The 18,510-nt window shown below is 29.7% G+C and overlaps 2 protein-coding genes and 1 long non-coding RNA gene across 4 annotated transcripts in view; 1 reads left to right on the top strand and 2 right to left on the bottom strand.

The window, feature by feature from the left end:
- The window catches only part of Regnase-1 (Regnase 1), a 62,476-nt gene extending 55,130 nt beyond the window's left edge, over window positions 1-7,346 (bottom strand). For both annotated transcript variants that reach the window (XM_070302935.1, XM_070302934.1), the window contains exon 1: window positions 6,975-7,346. In XM_070302935.1, coding sequence (XP_070159036.1) covers window positions 6,975-6,992 — 18 coding nt within the window. In that variant the 5' untranslated portion in view covers window positions 6,993-7,346. The remainder of the gene's footprint in view (window positions 1-6,974) is intronic.
- A 2,168-nt stretch (window positions 7,347-9,514) lies between these two features.
- Window positions 9,515-10,252, top strand: LOC138936993 (uncharacterized). The gene is made up of 3 exons (XR_011447451.1): window positions 9,515-9,709; window positions 9,842-9,951; window positions 10,057-10,252. It is a non-coding gene; the product is annotated as an uncharacterized lncRNA (long non-coding RNA).
- A 7,506-nt stretch (window positions 10,253-17,758) lies between these two features.
- Window positions 17,759-18,510, bottom strand: part of LOC138936901 (acyl-CoA Delta12-desaturase-like) — a 1,259-nt gene continuing 507 nt past the window's right edge. The window contains 3 exon segments of the mRNA XM_070302691.1: window positions 17,759-17,999; window positions 18,079-18,261; window positions 18,367-18,510. The exon segment at window positions 18,367-18,510 is cut by the window's right edge and continues 62 nt beyond it. Coding sequence (XP_070158792.1) covers window positions 17,759-17,999; window positions 18,079-18,261; window positions 18,367-18,510 — 568 coding nt within the window.

Below are 18,510 nucleotides of genomic sequence, written 5' to 3'. Positions count from 1 at the left end.
TCAATGAATGAGAATGAAAATTTTTAACTCCTGAATTTATTACCACGTCGGGGTAGACCAAGAAAGTTCGAAAATATTGTATTGACACCACTGTATAAAAATATCAGACAAATTACAACAGCAAAATTCAAGGACATAATTGACCTATTACGATATATACCACCGGAACATCATGATTTCTTCAAATCCCTTTCACACACACAAAATGTAGATGAGTAGTAAATTGTTTTGTAATTTATGTTTGTACGTTGTAATTTATGTTTGTAATTTTGTACGTTATGTAGTTAAAAAATGTTTTGAATCGCATAAATTATGTTTTTGAAGTGTTGTAAAGATATGTAAAATAAATTGAGTATTGTTTTTTTCAATTTGAAACATCTTAAATTATGTTGAATGGACTTGGGCTCCTTCAAATTTTATAACGAATCTGGTTGTTAATTTTGAAAGTGGCCTAACTCCATTCTTGGTAAGAAAACGCATATTATTCACTTAATAATTGCCATTATTTTAATAGGAACTATAAATTTAACACCTTTAGATACACTTAAGCAGTATGACTCATTAGTATCCTGTATATTTTTAATTGCATTGAAACACAAACCCTTAAATATCTCAATTTAAGTATAAATGGACTTAGGCCACTTTCAAAATAAACGGCTCATATATCAATAATTCTTTTTATCCTTTTAAGTCGGGCGACAGGCATTTAAAAAAATTTTTTATTTTTTAATGATTTGAACTAAGAAAAATATTGTTACTACAAACAAATACAAACGAAATACTATCGTTTTATATATTAAAACTTTTTTTTATTAAAAGTGAAATGCCAAGTTCACATAAGTAGTTAGGAAAACTGAAATTAACATATTTAAAACCTGTTCACATCGTTAACTTTATTTGTTAATAATTTTTTAATAAACATAAGCAACATCTAAAATCTTAGATTATTCAGGATTATTATGTATTATTGTATATGTATGTATGTATGTCTTTATTGAGTACCCAATGGGGTTGCAATTTTATACTCTTACACTTTACAAATTTCCAAATATATTTCATTTTCTTACATTTTCACTCTTACAACTAACGCTCCTACACCTAACCTAACGCTTTACACAACGCTTTACTACACCGCTTTCCTTTTCCCTCTCGTCTCTTGCTCTTCCTCTTTGCTCCTCACGCTCCCTTTCCTCCTTCATCCTTATGCTCTTATCTCTAACACTTCTACACACACATAGCTTTCCTATCTTTTCTCTTTTCTCTTTTCGCTCTTCTCCCTTGTTCCTAACTCCTAACCCTCTTTTTGTCTCCTTCCTATTCCCCTTCTTTTTATCCTTCTTTCCTTCTCTGTCATTCTCTTCTATAAAGAGGTATATGGTGGAGATCCGAGCGGAATCGAACCTGGGACGTGGCACTTGTCAGCCCGCGACTCAACGCTCTAAGCCACTCATCATCCCTATTCAGGATTATTATCTTGACAATATATGTCAAGGTCAAGGTCATCGAGATTGGATTATGGGTCCTCTTAACTGAAGTATTATCTAATTAAAAAATTTCATTAATATCCCAGAAAGCAAAATGCTAGCAGCATGTCAATAGTATAACAGCAGATCCAATCATAACTTTACAACAGATTTCTATGGACTGTGTCCGGAATGCTTATTTTCTACCAGCATAAGCTTCTAGAACAGTATGAAAGCAAAAATACAACAAAAATTACGCATTGCCTGCTATCATATCGTGTCGGTAAAAATGTGCCGAATACCTCTCAAACGAGAGGGAAAATGTGTTATTTCCGGGATCCCTCAATTTGATAGGTGTATTTGATAAATTTTTACTGACAAAAAGGATGATGCAAATTACGATGCACTATGATTTTCGAGATATTGATGTTTTAAAATTTTAATTTTTTTTTTAATATATTGAGGTTTAAAAATTTTTGGCAAGAGGTCATTTTCATAAGATTTTTCATTAAATTTTTAGTAATTATGCATATTAGGACCGACCTCACAGATTTCAATGGCTAATATATATTATCAAGAACATGGCCCTGAGTAATTTTCAAGGTTTTAACCGTCGCTCGTAGTTTATTAAAAAGTTATAAACAAAATAAGTTTAACGAATAGAACATAATTTTCTGATATTAATATTAAAAAATACACAGATACATAATGTATGGTATGTATGTGTATGTATTATAAAGTGAAAGCGTGGGCGAGGGAGGGGCTCCCTTCGCACTCCAAAAGTCATTGTCATACAATACATAATTCAAAGGCTTATCGTACTTGATTAATTTGTCCAGTTTTGTAATTTTAGGCGTATCATACAAAAATATCCCTTTTCATTTCAAGACGGAAGTCCCTTAAAGATTGCAGCACAAAAATCAAAATTATCTCAATAGTGCATAATTAGCGCATAAATTCTGCGTATTTATTTTTCAAAATTATTTGTTATTAATGGGTGAGGAGCTCACTGACTTAGCCCTCTCCCCTCCCCATGTCACATAAAAAATATTATTTATTGAATACGTAAAAGTGAAAGAGGGACTCTGCCTCCTCCCCCTGTACTCCTCAAAAAATTCTAACCTAAGCCAATCCAACTCATAATTTTATGCTTTATTTCTCGGAGAAAGGTTGGGTTAGATTAGATAGAGTGGGGGTGCAGGGAAAGTGACTTCGCCCCTTCTCCTGCCCATGCATGAAAGTCGCAGACTTTTTCGGTCAAAAAATAACAGATTATTATATACAAACTTTACTGTCAAACTTTAATTTGTTATATCTCTTAAACTAATGCCATTCCCCATTTGATTTTTGGGAATTACTCAGAACACACACACATGCACGCAAGCACGCGCGCAACTTCTACACGTATCTAACAATAAGTAGCGATAAAATCTCGGTGAGTGGTGATCTATATTATGGATATTTATCTTTTTTTTTGTGTTGTTGACGATTGCTAAAAATGGTCCAAAAAGAAACAAATGTATGATTTGAATAGTTAAAAACTTTTTTTGTACGCATTTGAAATCACATATTTTAATTTTCAAGAAGCGGGATTCACGTGTCGGAATTCACATTTCCGATCATAATCATAAATAGTTACATAATAGCTCTCCTGATCTCTAAAAGATATTTATCGATATTATCTGAGCTGAAATTTTCGAGAATCCGCATATCTTACATAAACCTTAACTTCATGACACAATGTTGTGAAGTATTCCTCGGATATATTGATATCGGAATTCCACATAACTTCAACTTTCGAATAGCTTTTTATCGTAGGATCTTAAAGGGCAATACTTTCAGAATATAAAGTTTATGATATTTGGAAATCATCTGGTTATCGTAGCACAAAAAAAATACAGACAATATAACTTGAATAATAAGTACATTGTCCAATCATAATTGAACAATGTTGAATAGTAGAAATCGTGGAAAATACTTGATTGTGATTAATTAATTTAATTACTGCTTCATTTCTGCTGTTTATGTTTATATACTATAATCTACAAATAAACGCACATTTCTTTTTATTTTTCTTACTTTACACATATTTTACAGTTTTTAATTATATTTAATTATATTTTTAATTTATACATTTTTTTTATTTCAAATATTATTTTAAATAATTAAATATTTTAAATAAGATTACTCTGTGGAACTTTTTGACAACTTCTTTTTATCAAGATTTTTTTTTAATTCCTTGATTTTATTGATTATGCATAAGCATTTTTAACCAAAATAAAATAAAATTGTTGTATTGGTTTTATGTTTCGACTGACTGCAATTTCAACAGATCAAAAATTAGAATTATTGTTATTGTTAATTTATTTGCTTTGCAGTCTGATCACAGAAAGAAGATAAATTCAAGAGAAGTCGTTCGTTAAAATTTTCTTGTGGAAAGTTCATCTCTTTTATTTCATAAAAATTCAGCCCTCTAGTGATTGCCAGTTAATTTAATAATATTACTATAAAGATGATTATCTAATTAAATTAAATGTTGTATTTTTATAAATTATTATGTTTTAATTTAAGAGAACATATTATTTTTTGACAAATTTTCAACATTTCTCGCATCATATATAGATACATGCACACTCATGTCAGTCTCGTTTGCTACGCGAAGTTAATGTCGATATGACATGTCTCTTGTTTATATTTAATAAAAATAGATACAATGTAATAAAAAAGTATAATATAATAATGTATAATGTAATAAAATAATATAATGTAATAAAAAAGTTTTGATTACAATTTAAAACTAGTTAGTATTACAATTTAAAACTAAACTTATTAAAAAGGTTGAGATTTTTAATCAATATGAAAATTTATTGTTCTAAAAAATATATTTATCCGTTTATATACTAAGTCATATTTCTGTGATCATCTTCATCAAGGCAAAGTATTCAGAAAGAGATTCAACCGGATTCGACATACTTCCAATGAAGCAGATGCGGGCCGAGTTTCGAGTGATTAATGGAGCTGATCGCGACTGTCCACTTTGCTACGCTCTCTCGTGATTGCGTGAAAGGCTAGAACGTCAAGTATTCTAACCCGGAAGCAAATCCTCGATAACGTACGAATATAATTGTTCGATCACAATCATTGTTTCTTCATTTTCAAACAAACAAGCCTCATTAAAAACAATTATATAATTTATATTATATATAAGTTTTTTTTTACCATAAATATTTTTTCTAAGTATTTTGGAGACAAAGGACCACGTATACGATTCATATGAAAAAGCAGTTTTCGGTCAATTTGCTTGAATTTGTGATAGTTTTGTTATAGTTTTTCCGTAATCAAAAATATTATGTTATAGAAACTTTCTATGTCCAGTTTCTAAATTATACGGGTATACAAGAAGTATCAGAATTCCTTAATATTTCGAAAAATACGTATTTTAGAAAAAAAATGTTCTATATAAAAGTTGTAGGGTTTTATGTGACGCCTTATAAAAATATTATTATGATCTTGAATAGCATTGTCAAGATCACGTAAAGATCATTTTTAAATTTTTAAATGGAAACCCCCATTTTTTTCTTTAGCAAAAATATATAAAGGAATCATCCTTTATCATACAGCATAATTTATCGCATCTTTCTAATTTTAATAATTTAGTACAACGACAATTAAAGTACAATTAAAATATTATTAAAATATTATTAAAATATATATAATTAAAATATAATTTTTTAAATAAAAATAATCAAAAATAATTAATTAATTATTAAAATATTAAAATATAATATATAATTAAAAAATATTTTTTTAAATAAAAATAATCAAAAATAATTATTAATTAAACTATTAATTTTTTAAATTAAAATTTCATTAAAATTCACATAAAATCAACTTAAAAATATAATTTTGTTATCAATTCTCCTTTTTAAAATTTAATTTGTCGAAGACTTTTTTGTTGGCGACTTTTGAGAATTTTTGTTCAAAAGAAAATTGATTCCAAACTAATTATTAGGTGTACAACTTTGCTTCCGCCGTTTTCCTATAGATGGCTTTAGCGGTAAGTAGTGGTCGAAATAAATAGATCATAGACGTCATGCAATAAACTTGGACATCTGTCAACATAACCCCATAGAAACATTAGTCGATTTGTGTCTGCATCATAAAGTTATTCTCGATTGAAAATGTCAGTTTACGAGCCAAATTCTCGTCATTTGCGGGAGGTTTTAATTTTCTGCTTCAATATGAAGAAATCTGCGGCTGAGGCTCATCGAATGCTCTCAAATACTTATGGTGAAGCCGCTATTAGTGAAAGAACGTGTCGTGAGTAGTTTCAATGCTTCAAGAACGGTGATTTTCACGTCGAAGACCGGCATAGCGGTGGAAGAGAGAAGGTTTTCGAAGATGCAGAATTGGAGGCATTACTTAATAAAGACTCGAGTCAAAGTCAAAAAGAATTGGCACGATCATTGGGAGTGGACAATACTTTGAATCATAAATGTTACCAGTTTTTTACAATAAAGCCTCGAATTTCGGAAAAAAAACGGCGCAAGCAAAGTTGTACACCTAATAAAAAGTTCATATTTGTTCAGCTCCTATTCACAATATATTTTCTAACTTTATGCAACATATCATCTAAAGTAGAAATAAAGTCAATTCGAATAAATCGAACTGTTCAAATATATCTTCAGGCTTGAGCGATCCAAACATTTAAAGATCTAATCTTGAAATTCGGATTGTTCAAATTATTCGATTATTTGAAAATTCTAAATTAATTAATAATGTGTTCGCGTACACATTTCTTTTCTTATCATATATTAGTTATCAACAATATAAATCCGATTAATTAAATCGGATGACAGCTAATCGCGCAGATAATTATAGTCACGTTTAACGTCAGCCCGATTACATGCGACTAACATCACGCCACAAGATGAGTGATAATTACGCGTGTTGCAATTTGGTGTCGTATATCCGGGGTATAAATCTTGTTATCTATAACTAAAATAGTTGGGGGGAAAAATTGAGCAATAGCAAATTTTGAAAAAGAAATAAAACTAACAAACAGAACTATAAGTTTTTACTCTTCTAAAATTTCTTTGCTAAATATTATTTTGTTAATTATTTATTTGCTATAAATATAACACGTAGTTTTTTCTCAAATTTTAACTTGATTTAATCCAGAAATTGCAATTTTTAAAAATGCGGTGCTATTTTGGATTCAAATAAGTTGCGACATTTTAATAATGTTTAAAAAATATCTTTATAAATAATGACATCAATAATTACGAAGTATCAAACAATCTAGGGATCTCTATAATTTTCTAGAAAACAAAATTTTATGAATAAAAATCAACAAATAATAGTGGTATTTTTCAAATAATTATTTTTTTTTAGAAAGAACACCTTTTTCTCGAAATAAATTTCCTGTTTTTAAACGGATTTATACCAAAGACACATCATTTAAAACGATCGAGTCATCACTTGATTGACAGTTAGATTTGGTAGATTTACCTTTCCAGCGACCGTCATCTCATCTGTGGATTATGAAGCGTAGATCCTTTTCGCACACAAAAAAAATTTGCTCGAACGGGAGCGGCAAGTGGCAGTTTGCACTTTTCAATGGCCGGTTGGACAACGACACATTTCCTGCGAATCACCATGCACCCATATAACTCACACTGATCACTTATATAATTATATATCACTGATCCCTGAAGATCACGCCATATATTTCGTTTACTCTGCGACGATCGACGAAATGTAACTGTATGCGGATGCAAACGCATGAACGCGAAACACATTCGTTCGACAGCAACCAACAAGTGAATGGAGAAACATACCTCCTCTACTACTACTACTACTACTATCGCGCATCGACGTTGGTCACTCTTTCCCCGCGCATGACCCACAATAGACTTCGCTTGTGATTGTCGCAGCGATCACGTGACTACTCTGGCTAGGGCCGTACGCAGAAATGGGGGCGGTCGCAATTTTGAGACATGTAGAAAAATTTCGAATATTTTTTTCAAGGTCTCTACTCAAATCTTGTAAAAAAAAAATTCTAATCCTTCCAGACGTTTTTATTCAAAATTCTAGATAGGAAGATTTTTTTAAAATTTTTTGCAATTTTTTTAAAACGATTTTTTATTTCAACGCGTTTTTTAACGTTTTTTACTCGTAAGAAAAACGCAGAACCATTTAAAGATATTTTGGCTATACAAGAATAGCAAAAAACTCAAAATTAAAAAAAAAACATTTTTTATATACTGTTTATATATTGTTTGAAAAATCAAATATATAAATCCGGATTATAAAAAGAATTAAAGTATCACAAAATTATATAGTTTTTAACATTTTCGCCAAAAAAATAGCTGTAATTTATATTTTTCCTAATTTATGACAAAAACTTTTAATCGCGAATACTCCCTGAAATCAAATGTAAGAAACAAAAAAACGAGTAGTTTACAGAAAGAGAGATATATTTTTCTACAATTTTTAATAAATAATTAAACGAGATAAATTTTTAAATAAATTTTTAAACGAGCAAGTGGATCTAAATCAAGTTCTGCACAAATATTTAATAGAGTTTTCTTAATATGTGTGAAAATTTTTATTTCGTTGGCAATGTATTTTCCTTGTCAAATTTGTCAATAAATGCTACAATACGCGATTTTTTATAAGAATTAATACTAACTTTAAACTTAAATAATTTTTAAACTGTTAAGAGAATTGTGCTCAAGTTTTGCACAGATACTCAGAAGAAATAGTAGAACAGTCTACGAAATTTTCATGCTTTTGTCAATGTTTTGACATATAACACATACATCCTTAAAGTTCAAATAATAGATTTGGAAGTGTATTGAAAAAAAAAAATTAAATAAGTTTCATAAGATAAACATTTTTCACATACATAACTATTATTTGCATATTTCCATTTTTTTATCGTTAAAAATTATAATAAAGAATATATTGCATATTCAATATTTTGTTAAGACATTGATTTTTATAAACAGAGATAGAAATATATTTATATTTTAAACACATAATTCATTTGACTTGTCGACTGTTTATTTATAATATAAGAGCAAAATTATCAAAAACAAATTTTTTTTTAAATTTCCTGAATCGTAATATAATGCTATAAGAATTTTTTGATTTTTCTAGGTACACAATAAATCCTTGAGAATTCTAGGTTTTCCACGTTCCAAGGAGTAGAAATCTTGTTTTTGAATCTCTCTCAAAGTTGTACATAACATTTATATTATTTCTGTGAAAATTGAATATGCAATATAGTTACATTTCAAATAATACATTATTAATTTCATAAACGTTTCTTAAACATATCTAATGTTTTTAATCGTCAAACACGTTCATAAAGAACGTCTCGTGCAAGAGAAATAATTTTATTCTGTAAAATATTTGTAAGATATTGTGAACCTAATAATTTCACTAAAGAAAATTGAAAAATAATAAAGTAATGTCATTTTAAAATCAAGCGACGCCAAGTATATAAAAAAAACGTTTCGGTCAACGGTTTGCCTATGTTGCCTATGTACAGGGGCCGCGACGCTACCAAGTAGCTTATCCGGAGTTTTACGTCTAATAAACTTTCGATTAAAATTCCTCAGGAACCAAGCCGTTAATCAAAAATCTAACGGCACTTTTCTGATATAATGTGGATGCAAGCTTTCGATTGCGACCAGTTTGAATAAGATTAGTGCAGTCAATCCTGAAGAATGATAATCGTATACTAGAAATGTGACATTTTTCGTTCTTCTTCATTATCATAATAATAAGGTAAAGCGGGGAGCATACACTTTTGTATAAGCACATAATCACAAGCATAAGGAAATTGATTGGTCTATTTCCTTATGCATAAGAAAATTGACCAATCAAATTCCTTATGCTTGTGATTATGCGTTTATGTAAAAGTGTGTGCTTCCTGCTTAAGTTTCAGACTCTCACGTACGTATGCTCGCACGCACACACGCAAAGCGATTTTGTCCCTCAAGGCGCGTTTGCAGCGCTCAAGTACGATTATTCGCTTGAGTGTGCAAATACGCCTTGAGAGACAATGTGTATGTGCATGCATACGTATATATGATACGTTTCAAGCAGTACGCGGTAGCATCGCGACGTCAAGATATAATAACGTTATAAATAAGGTTAATGTTCAAGATATAATAACATTATAAGGTTAATGTTATATTTGAATCTGCTGCAGAAAATATATTGAGTCCTATCGAGTAAGTAGATTGAAATTTTGTATATATATCTTCTTATATATGTCTGCTTATATATGTTTATTTATTGTTTTATAAGTATATTATTTCTTGATTATATCTGAATATTGTCTAAATTATAGCGTTTATTTGCAGGATAGAGCAAAATCAATCAATCCTTTCAAGAAGGCCGGTATACTTTTAGCTGAAGAACTTTGCTAAACAGCGTAACATATTGGGTTATAGAGATTTGGCAGTAACAGACAGTAAGTACAATATAGTAGCATATATAAAACATTCAGTAGCACATATAAAACCAGATATGTAAATTAAATTAAATATTAAAATTCTGTTCTTTTCATTGCACACAGATAGAGGGAAGTGACCATAAAGCACTTAACTTCGGATGGACATAAAAACGATTAATAACTGTCGAAGTAAAAGAAATATTTACTATTTATAATGTGGTAAGGGGAATCCTTGCTCCTATGTTAAGTGATTGAACTGAAGTTGAATTTAATGTGTTGAATAGCTTGAAATTTGTGAAACACGAATACCGAAAATAAATTTAAGCTATAATTATAACTATATAATTATAGCTTAAATTTATTTTCGGTATTCGTGTTTCACAAATTTCAAGCTATTCAACACATTGAATCACATGTAATATTATAATAGCATGTTGCAATGCGAGATATATATTCATAAGTTTTATGAACATTATCAGAGAGAAATCACTGACATTATTACATTTTTGATAAAATCGTAGGAATTTACAAGTTTTACTTCACAACTATATAATCAAAAATATAATAATGTCAGTGATTTCTCTCTGATAATGTTCATAAAACTTATGAATATATATCTTGCATTGCAACATGCTATTATAATATTATACGTATGCACAGGAAGCCAAAGTATTCATACGTAGTATTTATTTATTATTCTCAAAGTGGATCTTACTGCAACAAAATTTTGATCGTTTTAATTTATTAATCTGTTCATCAGTATACATACATAGTATGTATACTTTGGCTTTCTTTATACGTATAACTATATTACATTATTTAAGAAAAAGAAAAACCTATGATAATTATATATCACATTGTACAACATGCTATTACAATATCAGTTATACATATGCGAAGAAAGTCAAAGTATACATACGTAGCATTTATTATTCTCAAAGTGAATCTTATTGCAACAAAATTTTAATCGCTTTAATTTATTAATCCGTTTGTCAGCATATATACGTAGTATATGTATATTTTGGCTTTCTTTGCATACATATTGATAGACAGAAGGACGAATTAAGTGTGACTTGAAAAGAACTATATTTAATTATAATGAATATACATATATTTCACATTACACATATATCTCGCAATTGTACAACATGCTATTATAATATTATGTGTGCAAAGAAAGCCAAAATATATATATACATAGTATTTATTATTCTCAAAGTGGATCTTATTGGAACAAAATTTTAATCTCTTTAATTTAGTAATCCGTTTGTCAGTATACATAGTATATATATTTCAACTTTCTTTGCATACATATAACTGATACGTTATTTTATAAAACAAAAAACTTATGAATATATATCGCAATATCAAAACATGTTATTATAATAATAGTTATATGTATGCAAAGAAAGCCAAAGTATATATACGTAGTATTTATTATTCTCAAGGTGGATCTTATTGCAACAAAATTTTAATCTCTTTAACTTATTAATCCGTTTGTCAGTATACATAGTATATATATTTTAACTTTCTTTGTATACATATAACTGATACGTTATTTTATAAAAAAAAAACTTATGGATCTATATCTTGCAATATCACAACATGTTATTATAGTATTATACGTATGCAAAGAAAGCCAGAATATATATACTACGCCAAAATATACATACATAGTATTTATTATTCTCAAGGTGGATCTTATTGGAACAAAATTTTAATCGCTTTAATTTATTAATCCGTTTGTCAGTATACATAGTATATATACTTTGACTTTCTTTGCATACATATAACTGATACATTATTTTATAAAAAAAAACTTATGGATCTATATCTCGCAATATCACAACATGTTATTATAGTATTATACATATGCAAAGAAAGCTAAAATATATATACTACGCCAAAATATACATACGTAGTATTTATTATTCTCAAAGTGGATCTTATTGGAACAAAATTTTAATCGCTTTAATTTATTAATCCATTCATCAGTATATAGTATCACCTAAAAAAAACTTCACAAAGGTAAAAAAAAATACGCTAAGTATATAAAATAATCCCAACATGTACGCAAAAAAAGTTTAATATCTATCCCTACAAAATAACTTTTAAAAAAGTTATTCCTTGTACATTTTTTGCAGAAAAAATATAATTTTTACAAAAAGTAATGAGATCACCTAAAAAAAAATCTCACAAAGGTAAAAAAAAATACGCCAAGTATATAAAAAAATCCCAACATGTACGCAAAAAAAAAGTTTAATATCTATCCCTACAAAATAACTTTTAAAAAAGTTTTTCCTTGAAAAATAATTTTTATACAAAATAAAATATTAAAAAGAGATTCTCCTCTAAAAAATAACTCTAAAAAATAAAAATCTTTAAAAAATCAAAAATCAAAACTAAATGAAATCAATAGCTAACTAGCCAAGTATTTAGAAGCAATTCAGTTTATAAAGATTTGTAATTTGAAATAGTATTTGTCATAAAATCAATCTTGTATTTATAGAACTCCTGAGTAGTCGCCGCGGCCATATTGGAATGATGACGTCAGAAGCGAGAAATGACACGCTGAGAATTCTTGCGTGCCATTTTTAAATAAAAAGATATTTTAAAGAAACAAGACTACAGATCGCTTTAGTATACTTGTAAAATTGTCCGAAAACTAAGCTTTTCCTTTGACAATTAATAAATAACTGTAAAATGAGTGTCAAAGTAAGCCTAGTCATACGGGAAAACATGTAGTTTGACAGCTGTCAAAAGAAGTGGAAAATGTTCTTTTTACATAATACTTAACTTGCTAAGCTTAGTTTTCGGACAATTTTATAAGTTTCACAAATACGTTACACATCACAGCATTAGCATGAAGTGAATAATTACAAAATGGCACGCAAGAATAATTTGGGCTGCCAAAACGTCACTTTTCACGCCTCATAGTTCATCGATTTGCAACGTGAGGCGCTGCATAAAAATTCTGACATATGGGTAACACGCTGGTAAATTGTAGCTAACACGTAACATATATATAGTATATATCTTTTATATATCTATTATATAGTGTAGTACTCTATTAGAAAAATACTTGAGCAAAGGAAGGGCGCAATGCTCAGCCATTTCCTAAAAAATTTGATTTTAATAATATTTAAATAATATATTTTCTTATATACAGCTCCGTTAGGTCGATTATTGAGAAGGCGACGTAGCTCAGGCATTAAAGCGGGTGACTACCACGCATCAGACCCGAGTTCAATTCTTGTCCCTGGCACTTTTTTTCTTATTCTTTTTTATACAATCTAGCAACGAATATTTATTCATGTAAAACAAAGTTAATTAAATTAAATTTTTTTTAATTGTACTTTTGGAAGGCAATTTTCTTTTAATTTATTCAATTTAATTTATTTAATTTTAATTTATTATTTTATACATTCTATCCGATACAAAACGAAGTAAATAAAACGCCACTTTTTGAACATAATTATAATTTAATACAAAATTACAACAAGTAATTACGACAAGTATATCATCCGAATAATTGTAACCGATCTGTAGAGAATGTTGATGTTAGTGATAATAAGGATGAATAAGTTTTGACACATTTGTTTGTAATTTTGTATTAAATTATAACTATGTTCAAATAGTGGCGTTTTATTTGCTTTATTTTATATCGAGTAGAATGCATAAAATAATAAGGTTGTAAGTTTAACAAAAATTATGCTCAGTTTCATGAATAAATTAAAAGAAAATTGCCTTCCGAAAGTGCAAATTAAAAAAAAAATTAATTTAATTAACTTTATTTTACATGAATAAATATTCGTTGTTTGATTGTATGAAAAAAGAATGAGAAAAAGAGTGGCAGGGACAAGAATTGAACCCGGGTTGGATGCGTGATAGTCACGCGCTTAATGCCCGAGCTACACCGCCTTTTCGCTAATTGATATAACGGAGCCAGATATATGAAAGCCATATTGTTTAAATCATTTTCTTGGAAATGGCTAAGCATTGCGCTCTATCCCTTTGCTCAAGTATTTTTCTAATAGAGTACTACACTGCAAAAGCCTTTTTCAATTCGGTAATCCTAAAGTCGCGTCCTCCCCTGCTAGTCACAGGACGTGCGCATCATAAATATAATAGCACAATACTCTAGTTCTCTAATAGTAGAGGTTCTCATTAAAATTTTCTATTCAATATTTTATTTTGTATTAATAACAAAAATAATTATTATTCTATTATTAATTACGTATATGTACGTTCTATAACAATTCAAAATATTTATGTTTTATGGTTATCAAAGTATTGTGCTATCACATTTGTGATACGCACGTTCTTGAGACTAAGTGATGCGCTCCTTAGTTACGATTTACGATGCGGTGATGCGTTGCTAAAGAGCGAGGGATAAGAGAGCAGCAGCGAGCAGTAGACGTGAGCTAAAAAATCCAGCCGAAAGTTACATATAAATCCCAGTTCACTTATATCAGTGCTGCTGGGATTTACTTGCACATTTCGGCCCGATTCTATGGCTCACGCCTATTGCTCCCCACTCACCGCTCGTGCGTTAGCAACGAGTCGCCAGATATGCGTGACTAAGGACCGCGACGCTTCGTCTCAGGAGCGTTTATATGTAAGAATGCCCAAATATAATAATAAGACAATACTTTTCTAAATACACCGCGAAAATTCTTAGAATTAAAAGTATTTTTTCAATATTTTATAATTTATTGATATAAAATATTGAAGAAAAACTTTTAATTATAGAAAAGTATTGTCTTATTATTATATTTGGGCATTCTTATATACGGACGCTCCTGAGACAAAGCGTCGCGTTCCTTAGTTACGCGTATCTGGAGACTCGTTGCTAACGCACGAGCGGTGAGTGGGGAACAATAGGCGTGAGTCACGAAATCGGGCCAAAATGTGCAAGTAAATCCCAGCACTGCTTATATGATAAGTCGTTGAACAGGGTTCTTATTCCTACCGCAGCATCTTTATTCCTATGTCGCCACCGTCAACTCGGAGTTTCACGGTGACTACTCAGGAGCCTTAAAACACATTTTATTTTTATTAACAGAAATCTGATTTTCAAAATAAGTTCAACAATTTTGAATATTGCATATCACAAATTACACTATTATAGAGTTTATTAAGGGTATTATATGCTATAATATCAAATCATATTGTTGATGTTAAATGCGATTAAAATTTCTTTGATTTGCAAAGTATATCTTATAGGATGTATAATTCGAAAGAAAATTTTTCGTAAACTCAAAGTGGCATAAAATAAACTTATATCAAAGCAAAGTATAAAAACTTGGCGTGCCCGGGTCGTATTAAAATATATGGTCCCAGATTTGTATCATACAATATTTCATGTTATATGAAAATTATTGCATATAATATATTTTTAGAAATTAAAATAATTTTATATATTTATAATATATACACGTCTTAATGCGACCCGGGGAACGTCAAGTTTTTATACTTTGCTTTGGTGTAAGTTTATTTTATGCGACTTTGAGTTTACGAAAAATTTTCTTTCGAATTATACATCCTATAAGATATACTATGCAACTCAAAGGAATTTTAATCGCACTTAACATCAACAATATGATTTGATATTATAGCATATAATACCCTTAATAAACTCTATAATAGTATAATTTGTGATATACAATATTCAAAATTGTTGAACTTATTTTGAAAATCAGATTTCTGTTAATAAAAATAAAATGTGTTTTAATTTCATAGAAACTCGTGAATCTGTGAATCTGTCTATAACATTTCTATAAATACAAGATTGATTTTATGACAAATACTATTTCAAATTACAAATCTTTATAAACTGAATTGCTTCTAAATACTTGGCTAGTTAGCTATTGATTTCAGTTAGTTTTGATTTTTGATTTTTTAAAGGTTTTTATTTTTTAGAGTTATTTTTTAGAGGAAAATCTTTTTTTAATTTTTTATTTTGTATAAAAATTATTTTTCAAGGAAAAACTTTTTTAAAAGTTATTTTGTAGGGATAGATATTAAACTTTTTTCTGCGTACATGTTGGGATTTTTTTATATACTTGGCGTATTTTTTTTTACCTTTGTGAGGTTTTTTTTAGGTGATTAATTAATTCAGTAAAAATGCAAATATAAATAGCAAATTGCAGCAAATGTGCGCGACGTGGACGGAAGTTGAGAAATTGCGAGAAGCTTACAAAAACTTAAGTCTGATTAAAGTGTCACAGTCAATATCTATTTACAAATCTCTAATTCATAATTAATTACAGATGGGCTCGAATCAGCAAGCGACCGAGCGAGAAGCGCGGTTCCGCGAGAGAGGCTCGATGGCGAGAACAAGGAATCGCGGCCGGAGGCGCGATTTATTATTAAGAAAATGTAAAGAAAATTATGTTTTGCATTAAAGTTTAGACAAAAAATTTGAACAAACTTTTTTTAACATAATTTGTTTGATTGAATCAAATATGTGACTATTTGAACATTCTGTAGTCTAACGAAAATTTTTTAACAATAACAATATTCATTGTAAACAGATAAATTTTTTTTTATCTAGTTGCTACAGATTTTAGTTTGTGCATTTTAGTTTATGTAAATCGTCTGAAATCAGTTTGAACTGATTAAACTATTCAAATAATCCGGGTTGAACGAATAAGTCAAGGTTTGATTAAAATTTCCGATTGTCTTAAAAATTTAAATACTGCTCTATATTAAAACGCGGTATTTTAAAATGCGATATTTGTTACACGCACACAAACACTTATGAATATTTTTAATTCTGAAAGTCTGATAAATCTATTGATAATAAACTTCTACATCATCTTAATCAAATGATCTGTTGCTGAATTCCGAAGAAACGTGAAAAAAATATTTATATTTATAAATTAATTTTCACCAACCATTTAATTCAACCATTTAACTTGTTATATATTTGTTACGGTTTATCTATTTTAGTCTAAAAGATAAAAGAGGGTGGCCACTTTTGATAGAATATTCTACATATTTGGCATTCAAATTAATTGGATGTTTTTAAAATGTTTGTCCATATGTCACTGTCCGCGAGCGGAGCGAATGGGTAAAATGGAACGAGTGTGAGATAAGGAAAGTCAGTTTCGATGGTACAAAGATTTAATAGAGACGCTGATGTTATGTAACATAATTTCGCAGTTGTTTACATAAATTTTTTGGAGCAACCGAATGTCCCGCGAACAACAGAACGGTTGCAGTTCAGAAGACAACGACGAGGAGCTAAGGAGCGAACGCACTACTTTCTGACACTAATTCGTTGAATTAATTTAATATTTGCAGCTGTAATTATATGTACGAGCATCTGAAACTAGAAAAATCTTTCTAGAAAGATCTCGATTTATCGAGATGTTGACAAATTTCCGCAACAGTTCTTCTGTTTATTACTATAGAGGGTATCTGTTCTCTCTCTCTCTCTCTCTCTCTCTCTCTCTCTCTCTCGTGTGTCTTTCTTAATTGCTATTACTCGCCGAATGCACAAATATTTTCAATTAAAATATTTGCAATTAGCATAAATTCCGATGATGTGTAATAAAGCAATTTATAAAATAGCTTTCCATATTACGTCGGTTTTAAAAGTAAACAGATGATGTTTATGATTATACGAGTATGTACGTCACGAAAAGTATCAACATGATTTGATAAGTGACATCGTTGCCAATATTACGAATGTGAGAAAATCTGTACTTAAAAATAAACAAAAAATGTAAAGTAAATTTTTTACAAAATTTCGCTTTTAAGAAAATTTATCTTAAAGATTAAAAGTTGATTGGCGTAATATTTAATTTTATTAGATTAATTAGTAACTCATTTCGCTACTTCGAAGAACACGTTTCTTTACCGTATCGGCTGATGCAGTTTTTAAATCATAAGCTAAACCTAGATAAGCGCAGAGGTCGATAAAAGTTGCGGTGAAATTGAGCCAATAATTTCCAAACTCTCCTGCTTTGTAATCCCAAGGAAAGACGTGATGATAGTTGTGCCATCCTTCGCCAAGCGTTAAGAAAGAGACACCAGCATTGTCGGTGGGGGTGATTGATCTATAAAATAAATATTTCTAAACAAAGACACGAAGCACACGTTTGCATATAATGAGTCGCATACAGTACAAGTGCGTACTTATCAAATGGTTTTACACCCCACATGCAAGCCGCAGAATTCACCGACCAAGTGATATTTAAGTTTATGCAATATTTGGTAACAGTCCACTGCCACGCATACCAGAAATTCTCACCCCATCCCAACCAAGGTACTATAGTTGACACGACAAAAGATAAAAATAACGCCAAATATAGGTACCATCTAAAAAAAGATGTGAATAAAAGAGACAATATCAATAAAATCAAGCGAACAAAATAATATGTATCCAATTTGCTTCCGTAAGAACAGACTGTGTCTATATCATACTTTTTTTGAAAGACCACGAGAGGATCTCGAACGAGATCGCTCGTGTCGACCGTGGCACCCTTCCTGATAACGTCCGGATGTTTGCGAAGCATAAGCCAGCCAATATGTGAGTAAAAAAAACCTCTACGCGCGTTATACGGGTCC

The sequence above is a fragment of the Polyergus mexicanus genome, unplaced genomic scaffold (genome assembly GCF_030449975.1).
Source record: "Polyergus mexicanus isolate NDT 795.1 unplaced genomic scaffold, iyPolMexi1.0 SCAF_10, whole genome shotgun sequence".
Classification (NCBI taxonomy): Eukaryota; Metazoa; Arthropoda; class Insecta; order Hymenoptera; family Formicidae; genus Polyergus; species Polyergus mexicanus.
The sequence above is the reverse complement of the archived record's forward strand: the minus strand, read 5'-3'. Positions and strand labels throughout refer to the sequence as shown.